Genomic DNA, 10,958 nt, shown 5'->3' with positions numbered 1-10,958 from the left:
GTGTGTGTGTGTGTGTGTGTGTGTGTGTGTGTGTGTGTGTGTGTGTGTACAGAATAGAAAATAGAGACAACAAAAAAGAAAGCCAAGAATGTGAAAATATTACTAAATCAACTTTTTTCCTATGCTTACCACATGCATAGGTGCCACACACAAAACTCACTATTAGTTTTTGCCTAGAATCCAATAGCTATGCGGTCATAGTTTCCTTGATAAAACATCAGCACCTGGTCAAAAAAAAAAAAAAAAAAGACCCTCTATGCCTGGATCTTTGCAATAGTCAATCCTCTATTCACGAAGATCTCTGCTTATGCATGATCCTGTTCTTCAATGTTCCCTGAAAGGTGTTGAGAGTTGTTTTATAAGATATAGCTCCTGGGACTGGGCTCCACATCTTGCATTTATATTGGTTGCGGCTTTTCTATAATGGTTTCTATTTGCAAAAAGAAGTCTCCTTGATGAGGGGTAAGGACTACACTTCACTGTGGATATGAGGACAACTATGTAGAGGGCAGGGGTTGTACTGGCTTAGTAAAGTAACAGTTGTAGGTTTTTCTTCCAGACCCACGTCTTCGCCAGCCTTGGGTATTTGGCTAGGTTTCCAGGACTGGGCATGTTTTCATTCTTGAGTGGCTCTTAAGTTAAAGACTGGTGGGTACCATCAGGGTGTGTGCGCTGCTAGTGCACCCTTAGAGTTACGGTTCAGTGCTGGCCATGCTGTGATTCACAACACAGCTGGGTCGGGATGTCAGTTGCTTCCCTCCTTTGGGAGCTTTCCCAGCACCTTCTGGCACCATGAAAGGTATTTCTCAAGGAGGAAGCTTTCAGATCAGTTTCAGGGCCACGTGGGCCATGTTTTTTAAGTGTATGGGGTTTTCAGCAATAGGAGCTTACCTTCCACCTCTGGGGCAGTAGTAAGCAATAGCCTGTAATGTTGTTGTTGTTGTTGTTGTTGTTATTATTATTATTATGTGGTTGCTTGGTTGGTTGAGTTTTGTTGTTTGCTTGTGTTGTATATCAGTACATTAAGTGCTTGCAACTGGGCTTGGTCTACAATAGACACAAATGTTAAAAATGTATAAAAATAGCAGCCAGGAATAGCGGCACACACCTTTAATCCTAGCACTTGGGAAACAGGCTGGCAGAGCTCTGTGAGTTCTAGTCCAGCCTGCTCTATGTAGTGAGTTCTAGGATGGCCAGAGCTACATAGTGAGACCCTATCTCAAAAACAAAACAACAACAACAACAACAAAAAATGAATTTATAAAATGGAGCTGATCTCCATCATTTATTTCTTTTATCTTTTACGTTATCAGTTCTTAAAAAATATTTTAAATAACTGTTCTTTCTTCATACCTACTTTTCCATAGGCTAAAATTAAATCTTATAATTTTTAGAAATTTCTGTATCTTCCTCAGTTTATTTTCCTTTTTCTTACTTGCTCTTCTCTATCCATTCTCTAATTTGAGGTTAAGGTTACCTTAACTATGATTCTATGCCCCTCCTCTGTGTGTGTGTTTGTGTGTGCGTACAAATGCATGCAGAGGGTGGTCTTCTCGTAGCTTTGAGTTTAAAATCTAGCTCTAATACAATTTACCGGTCTTTTCATGTCTGCTTTGGCTAGCTAGCTTCACATTTCCCAGCTCTTCTCTCCCGGGGCTCTAATCTAGAACTCGCTCTCTTCTTTCTCACTTCTGTTTACCAATGCCAAGTCTTTAGTGTGTCTGCTTGGCCATTCCCACCCACTCAATTGTTTTGCCAGGCTAACTGTCACCAGTTCTTCAAAACTCAGTATACAAGGCGTCTCTCCCCTTCAAGAACTCTTCCCCGAGCCTGCCTTCCCCATCCTGCCTGAAAAAGATGTCAGCATTTACTTTGCTCTTTAACGTCTACGCTGTAGCACTCATTGCCCTTCATGGGAACACTTTATTTATCCATTATTAGCACATGACTAATGACCTAGTCTTTTTCATCTTTAATTCCCAGTTCTAATAACAGCATCTCAATCAAAGCATCTCATCAGTTGCTAAACACTGAGTATTCCACTTCTTGCTCTACAGCCTCTCTGGGAGCCACCTATATTCAAGTTATGCAATGGTAAAAAAATAGAATATTGAAGCCGGGCGTGGTGATGCATGCCTAATCCCATCACTCGGGAAGCTGTGGATCACTGTGAGTTCAAGGCCAGTTTGATCTACAAGGAAGTCCAAGACAGCCAAAGCTATACAAGGAAACCCTGTCTTGCAAACACCCCCCACCCCAAAAAGTAATGTTGACTATAGTACTTATCTTACTTTCCTATAAAGATATAACATAAAACATAATTAAAATGCAACAAACACAGAAAAAGGACTGTCAAGCTTCCCTTCCAGAGTTGGGGAAAGGTCAGAATAATTCTCTGGGGTATGCATTATTTGACCCTTAAAGAATCATGACGTTTGGAAAAATAACTTCAAGATCTCAGCCTCCAAACATGTACCAGCCCAGCATGTGCTGTCGAGGAAGCAGAAGAAGCTCAGGATTTCAGAGAGCCAGGTAAAAAGTGATGGTGCAGGAGTGAAGTGGAGGCCTTAGGGATGCGTCCACAAAAGCTCTGTGTGCTGAGATCAAAATGTAAAAGTTATCGAGATGAGTGGATGTTCTCTTGTAGAGAACATATGAAAAGAGCCTGGGAGGAAGCAGGGAGAAAGATAAGAGACAAACCAGATTCAAAAAGAATCTGTGAGGTAGTAGACACAAATTGTTACTTGACGATGGATGTAGGGGTGGGCATGATGAAGAGCAAAGAGTTATAGAAGGGTGCAAAGTATTCATTTGGCCTAATGGACAGATTCTGATGTCTCCAGGCAAAATGTAATGTGGTACACTAGGTATATTCTCAAGGTTGTTCTTATATAACCATTTGAATCCTTATGTAACCAGTTGAACAATGAAATAGTCCTGCAAGCTAATGAACATGTAAGACTTAAGTCTATCAGTTTGTGGGTGAAGATACCTATCATCCTCAGGGAACAAGAAGACAGTGAAATGAAAACCTGTTGGTAACAGAACTCTCAAAAATGCCATTGCCTAGGGCAAAAAAACATGAGGGTTCACATGAATAAAGAATGAATAGCAAGATACAAGCAAACAAACTCTGGGAGCGATTCATTCTGAGTTGGATGAGCAATACACACTGCCTGGGGCTTGATGATTTCCCAGGAGCAGATTGGACACTACCTAGAGGACTGTGGAGGGAGGCAGACACATCAAGTGTAGGTAGCGAAGAAAGAGCTATCATTCCAAAAATTACTTAGAGGAGAAGAAAATATGTTGAATAATCCTGAGGAGGAGACTGTTGGCCAAGAAAGATTAGTCAGAGCTGGACATGATTGTTCATGCCTGTCATGCTAGCCTTTGGGAGGTGGTGACAGGAGGATTGGGAATTTAAGGCCAGTCTCAACCATATAGGAAGTTCCAGGCCACTCTGAGCTATGTGATTACTCAGAACAAGACTACTCAGATCCAGAGATGCAGTCAATTATAGGTCGCATATACAGAGTGGAAGAGTTGCAAGAGCTTGGAGAAGACAGAAGGAATTGAACCAAGGTCTTCAATGAAGAATCAGACATCCCATCCTCTGTAACAAGGTTGTTGTGTGTTGGAAAATCTCCCTTGAGTCCCTAGATTGTTGTATCAAATAGAAGGATAGCACATCTGGTGCAGAGCAGAGGAAGGGAATGTTTGCAAGAGTCACTGAAGTAGAGGGTAGAAGGAGCAGATCAAAGCCTGGAGTGGAGGCCTGGAGATCTGCTGAGTTAAAGGGCTAGGATTTGGCTGAGCGGTGCAGTGGGTAATGGGAGGGGGGGTACGCCAAGTTCAATGATGGAATATGAGCTCAGGTGCCGAACTTCATGTCCAGCTATGACAGAGGACCAAGGAGATGAATGGAATGCTAGGGAACAGAATGACAGAGAGCTCAGTGAGTTTACCCAGTGGATACATTGGACAAAGCAACTCTTCAACAACAAGGCACGAAGGTTTGAGACACGGATGCTGGAGGTTCTGAAGAGATAAGGTCTAAGCAGAACGTGAGAACCTGCCAGTGCGGCAGTTAAGGGTGCCCGTTAGTTTCAAACGTCAACTTGCCACAGCCTAGAATTAGTTGAGGAGTTATTATCAATCAGATTTGCCTGAAGGTATGTCCATGGGAGATGGGCTTGATGGCCGTGGGGGAGTACCCAGCTCATCATGGACAGCACCATTTCACAGGCTGGGCTCTGAACTGTGTGAGAATACAGAATGCTGCTTTTGGTCAGGATTTTTGTCACTACGACAGAAATGGAACTAGAAACATGGAGTTTTTTGTTTTTACATTATCATGTTATCATTGTAAAAGGGAACAACCCTATATATTAAGACTATCTTAATCTTTAAGATGGAAGAAATACAATATCTCATGTCTCTAAGTCCAGATACAATGTGTTTGTTTTCACTGCTATAACTTTTCTTGTTGATAAAATCATGGCAGAAAACATTAATCTATTCATTATTTTATTCTAGTTCATGATGGAAGATGTCTTGCAGAAAGCTAGCACTTGCCTCTCCCATTTCTGAACTTCTGTATGTATTCCGAAACTGTCCCATGGTTCTTTTTTTTTTTTTCTTTCTTGTATTTGTGGATACTTTATTATGTCCTAAAGTGAATTCTTTTAGAAAAAAATTTTTTTTTCTTAATTAATTACACTTTATTCACTTTGTATCCCCCCTGTGGTTCTCTCCCGTCGCACGGTTCTTAACACACTGCTTGGTGTTGCTGTTTTTTTCCCCTGTGTGCTGGTGTGCTGAATGTGTATATATTCAGCATAGATAGAGAGAGAGAGAGAGAGAGAGAGAGAGAGAGAGAGAGAGAGAGAGATAATCTGGGAGAAAGCCATTGCTTACAGATGTTTGCAGGTCTCTGTGAAATATTTTATTTCCACCATGGCTAATTCCACACTACTGATGGGACAACCTTGAACACTGGTTGGTAAAAGATACAGATATGTATAGCATTGGATAGTATTTATATTCTCTAGAGATAGAAAACCATCAAGAAGTTAATTGTAAATTACAGTAAAATAAATGGAAGGCAATAGTTCTGGTTACCTTTGTTTTTAATATAATGGGATTGTGAGTCCACATCATTTAACTTTTAGCCATGACAGTGTTTAGCAAAGACTTGCCAAACTCCTGAGCTCTGGACTGATGAGAGCTAGCTGATTTCATGTCCACAGTTGTTTGTTCACTTAGCATTTTAAGCAGTTAGAGGCAATGGTCATGACTTAAACATATTGAATAAATATCTGTTGAATGACGGCCGAGTTTCTGGACTCACGGCTGCCCTGCAGAATCACTGCATGCCTCTGCCTGTCACAGCACTTGTCCTAATGACCTTTAAAGAGTTGCCAGAAGAAATTATGCTCAGTTTTTGGTGGAATTACCGGCACTGGTGTGGCTACACATTTGGTCTCATTGGAAATGAAAACTGTACAAGGTCAATTATAGCTTCCTAACAGGGCCACAAGGGCCTGTGATGATTCCATATATGTAGGGAGTGGAGGAAACCTTGAATGAGTGAAGTTGGAGGGAATGTGTATTTTGACATGGGCATGGCCTGTTGAGGACTCCAAGACCAACTGGTCTGTGGGTAACAGATAAAGCCACTACTCATATGGCCCCAGGCTAAAAATAAATAACGAAGGTTTTTTTGAGAGTCCATGTTTAGGTGTTTATGAATGACTTACCAGTGTGTGCAAAGACTACAAAGGCTGCTTCCTTGTCCTGGATGTTTACAGTCTCAGATTGCTAATCTACAGAGACCCTTACAAAGACTAGCTAACCCCTCTTCTTGTGCTATAACTAATAAACATGCTATGATTTTGCAGTGTGCATATCAGAGAACCCTACGTAATCCCAACTTCATTGTACATGTGCCTACATGTCTGTCCTTCATTCATTCCTTAACAACCCCTAGCCAGGGTTCCAGGACCCAACACCCAAAGGTCAAGGCACAGCCATGGCTGTTCTTCCATGGCTATGGCCATGTTATGAATTGCCAGCACAGAATAAAATCAAATTGGATGCACAAATTGCACTGATTTCTCAGTTTGTGTTTCAGAAATGTATTTCTATCAAACACCAGCATGCACTCATTTGCAATTAATTATGTTACAGAAATGAAATAAAACTTCTAATTAATTGCATCATCTAAATGATATTTATGGAATGAAATTATTTTTAACATGCTTCGAAGCTTTTAAATTCATTTCTCAATGGCATTTTGAGCTTCTAGGGAATGAATAAAACAATCTGGGTTTTTCAAACATCTACATTTTTAAAAAGAGAATCTAAGATCATCTGAGAGATATGTAGTCTACTCTATTAAATTTCTAATTATTCTTTTACTTAAATTTAGAGTTTAAGGAAACTAACATGTTCAGGGATTGCTTTTGTTTATTTGTATTTTGTTTTTTTTAATTTATTTGTCTTTTCTACCCATTATGTGTATGTTATTTTTATTTCTTTATATATATATGTATATATATATACACATATATATGTATATATAAAGACTGTGTTTCTGTAAACAATACATGGTTTGGTTCTTGTTTTGTTTTTGTTGCTTTTTTTTTTTATCATCAGACAATCTCCATCACTCAGCTGTGGCATTTACTATTGACATTTGAGTTGGTTGTTGATATTAGATTCATATCTACTGTGTTATTATTATTTTCCACTCATTGCCCTTGTAGTATCTTTTCTACTTTTTTGTGTTTGTTTCCACTGAATATCTTATGTGATTGAATTTTTTATGCTTTAGATTTTTATTTGTTTACTTTAATTTCTTTATCTATGAATGTTTTGCTTTTGTGACTGGCTTATTTCATTAAGGTTCTGGATTATTGTTTCATTTCTTTGAATATCAACTGTTTCCTTCTATTCCCATCCCTTCTCCTCTTCTTCCTAAGGCTTCACTGGAGTTTGTGACATATAAAGTACACAAATTCACATTAGCATAAGTAATTTATAACAAAACAATACTAATTTTCTCTGTAATCTCTTGTTTATTGCTTTCATTGTTACTTGACTTATATATAAGCATATATATCTGCACGTATGCTCAAAGATGTTGTAACAGATGCTAACTGATTATTTCAATTGAATAAGAAAATGTGGGGCATTTTACCTTCATTTTTTTTCTCTCACTTTCTCACTTTAAAGAATTTCTCACAGTATTCCTGGCAAACAGGCCTACTCACAATGAACTCCTTTGGCTTTTGTTTGTCTGAGGAAGTTTTAATTCTTTATTTTTATTCTTTTTTGAGATAAAGCCTCATGTATCCCAGATGGACCTAAAGCTGGCTGGTAGCCACGCATCACTTTGAACCCCTGGTCTTCCTGCCAAAGGTCCTGGGATTGCAAGGATGCCCTACCACACTTGGTATTCTTTCTATCTGAAGAGTAATTTTAAAAGTGAAGTTCACAGAATTCTAGGCTGGTTGTTTTTGTTTCACGGTTTTGCTTTATTTCTTCTTGACACTAAATATTTCATGCTACTCTCTGGCATGCTTGATTTCTTGGACATTATGTGTAATTTTTTTGTGTTGTTCTTAGTTGCTCATAAGTTAGTAGGAAATATTTAACCATATGGAAAATTAGTCAGATATTATTTAACCTCACAGTTAGGGGTGTTTTTTGACCTCTAATAAAAGCCTTTCTTCAACTACTTAAGAAAACAAGAAAGAAAGAAAGAAAGAAAGAAAGAAAGAAAGAAAGAAAGAAAGAAATCCCACATACTTACCCACAGGCCCATCTAATTGGGTATTTTCTCAGTTGAGGTTCTCTCTTCCAAATGATTCTAACGTGTATCAAGTTGACATGAAACTAGCCAGCATAAAACTTATTCAAAAATTATTTTAATAAAACATACTGTTACACAGGTGTATCATAAGTTATACACCCATGAAAGTTATATTCACCTGGTAACAGCCCCGCTCTATCTGGGTGCCTATTGGGGAGTCTGCCTAACTGCCATTCTGGGGGACATTTTTTTAATTTAGTGATTGATGTGGCATGTGGTCCTGTGGGTGTCTAAGAAAGCAGGCTAATCAAGCTATATGGAACTAGTAAACAGTACTCCTCCATGGCCTCTGCACGAGTTTCTGCCTGCAGGTTCCTGCCATGACTTTCCTGGGTGATGGGCTGCAAGCTGTAAGATGCAATGAACACTTTCCCAGATTGCTTGGTCACGGTGTTTTAATCAAAGCCACAGAAACCCTAAGACAAGTTTCTTCACCTTAGAAATTTCCCATGTGCCCATTTGAGATTCTCGCTCCTTTTATCAGCCCCAGGCAACCAATGATCTACATTTTGTCTCTGTAAATCTGTCTCTTGATGCATTTCATGTAAATGGAATTACACAGTATATAAAATGCTTATTCAGCTTCTGTCCCTTAGTTTTGAAGTTTATCCATTGTAGCAAATGCCTCAAAAACTTTAAGAATCAAACGCCACGACAGTTATTAGGAAATATTTAACCAGATTGAAAAATGAATCAGATATTATACAAATTCACAATTCTATAAGAATACCAGCTAGTGTGTTTATGATAGATAAAATATGATTGGCTACATATAGATCATAAGCATAGTTTGTTGGCCAGCTAAAATTATTCTGAAGTATAAACTTTATCAATAAAATAATGCTTAAACTGTAGGTACAGGTTTATTGAATTATTACAATATACTAAACCAATCAATCTTTTTTGTAGTGGAAATGGAATCCAGGATCTCACAAATGCTAGGCCTGTGCTTCAGCTCTGGGCCATATCCCCAGTCCCCAAATAAACAAGTGAGAATGGCTGCTGTGAAGAGGACATATCATATGTAGATTTGTATGGTTGTCTTTTAATTGTCCCCAAAGATCTAATTAGTATTGCAAAGAGAAGGGAACTGTTAACTTCTGCTGTTTCTGAAAACCACTCTGAACCTTATAAGGTTGTCATGGGCTCATCACTGTGCAAATGCTGAGCGTTCAAGAATGTGTGTGCAGGCACACTGCTTTGTTTGTTTTGGGTTTTGTGGTTTGGGTTTGGTTGGTTGGTTGGTTTTTGTCTTGAGACAGGCTTTGTCTGTATAGCCTTGGCTGTCCTGAACTCATTTTGTAGACCAGGCTGGCCTCAAACTCTTAGAGATCTGCCTGCCTCTGCCTCTGCCTCCTGAAATGCTGGGATTACAGGCATGCACCACCATGCCTGCCCACCCCCCACATTGTTATACTTACAAATTGTCCTCAAGTCTCTTCAAGGATTCCAAAACTAATGAATGAGCACTGTCTAAGGAACAGGATCCAAAGCATTTGAGCGCTGGAATGTATCTAATTTTCATAACCCAGTCATTATGCAGCTTCCTTTTAACACTGGGAATGAGAAGGGGAAAGGGTGTTAGGCTAGACACACAAACTTACAATGCTCCTGTTTTTGGTGTTCAGCATCTCGTTTCATTTGAATCAGATTGTAACTGTGAACAGAGCTAGGTCTGCCAATACACTGCAGCGCTATGAGTCACACCATTTTCAGCTGCTCAACTTGTCTTAATCTAGCATACTCCAAGTGAAAAAATAACTTCACAAGACTCTTGCTAAATCTTCAGCAGTACTTGTGTAACTCGATGCGACTGGCTTTCCAATCACCCAGGAAACAAAACTCTAGACATGGCTGTAAAGCAGGGTTGACGGGTGTGATGAGGTAGGGGACTACCACAGAGGTGGATGACACCACTCCATGGGCTAAACTCCTACACCTGCATCTGCATCTGTCATCCTCTGCTTCCTGACAACAGGCGTGTGACAAGCTCACGCTCCTGCCCACCGTGTGGGCCCTACCATATGGGCTATATCCCTTCTAAACCCAGAATCAAAACAACCTTTTGTTCCTTGCGCTAATCTTTCAGGTATTTTATCCCAGTGACAGGAAAAGAAGCTAACGAGAAATGAGTGCTCTAGAAGGGTCTAGGTGGAATGTGGGCCTTCTTATCCTTCCTTTAATGAGAAGTTCTGAGCATCCGTCTACGATCAGCATAAGATTCGGGATATCACATGGCTTCTAGTAGAAGAACCAGAAACACTCGTGACTCCAGTTGTCAGCACTGTGCCGTGTGGAAGGGAGCACAGTAGAGGAGAGAGAGGTTTTTGTTGTTGTTGTTGTTTTCCCATCCTAGCTTTGTTTAAAATTTTAAACTATTGATATCAGCTAATTTTCTAATTTGAACAATGTTCTCGATGACAGTGTTTTCTGGTCACATCTTCACTGACTCAAAATGAACAAGTTCTGAGAATGTTGACTTCAGAAAATCTTCGGTGTTGTCTCTCGAAGCCTCGATTAGAGATTGCTCATTTAGCTTTGAGTTCCAAAAGTCCTGTGGGTCTTGCATCTCATTCCACTCCATGTACCCACAACTGAACAACGTCCATAATTATTAGACCAAAGGGGGTCTTCATGCGAGGCCCTTACCTTTTAAAGTTCTTCGAGTCCAGGACCTGCGTCTGTAATTTCTTCTTGGTCTTCGCCTGCTTTAATCCAATGTCGTCGCTGTTTACAGTGAACCGGTTCACAAACCCACCATCGTCCCCCAGGAGGATGTCATCTCTGCAGAGCTGGTCAGGCAGGGGCACCACACACACACACAGCAGGCAGTGGTCCATGGGCTTGATGACAAAATAATGCTCCTGAAAGCGAAGGGGGTTCTTGAATTAGCTACACTCTAACTAATGCAAGTTCATGGGCTCTTAACTCAATGGCAGAGCACCTGTTCAGCATGCATGAAGTCCCGAATTCCATCCCCAATATCACACACACACACACACACACACACGCACACACACACACACACAAAGAGAGAGAGATGCACAGGAGCACGCAAACACACAGGCACACAACACAC

General features: G+C 40.0%; 1 protein-coding gene across 1 annotated transcript in view; it reads right to left on the bottom strand.

The window, feature by feature from the left end:
* Wdr64 (WD repeat domain 64) overlaps positions 1–10,958 on the bottom strand; it is a 112,635-nt gene that overhangs the window by 74,767 nt on the left and 26,910 nt on the right. Inside the window, exons 8-9 of the mRNA XM_055609825.1 lie at positions 10,529–10,743; positions 9,301–9,435 (exon numbers count right to left, since the gene is read on the bottom strand). Of these exons, the coding sequence (XP_055465800.1) occupies positions 9,301–9,435; positions 10,529–10,743 (350 nt within the window). The remainder of the gene's footprint in view (positions 1–9,300; positions 9,436–10,528; positions 10,744–10,958) is intronic.

The sequence above is a fragment of the Psammomys obesus genome, unplaced genomic scaffold, assembly GCF_907164565.1.
Source record: "Psammomys obesus unplaced genomic scaffold, mPsaObe1.curated_primary_1811, whole genome shotgun sequence".
Taxonomy (NCBI): Eukaryota; Metazoa; Chordata; class Mammalia; order Rodentia; family Muridae; genus Psammomys; species Psammomys obesus.
The sequence above is the reverse complement of the archived record's forward strand: the minus strand, read 5'-3'. Positions and strand labels throughout refer to the sequence as shown.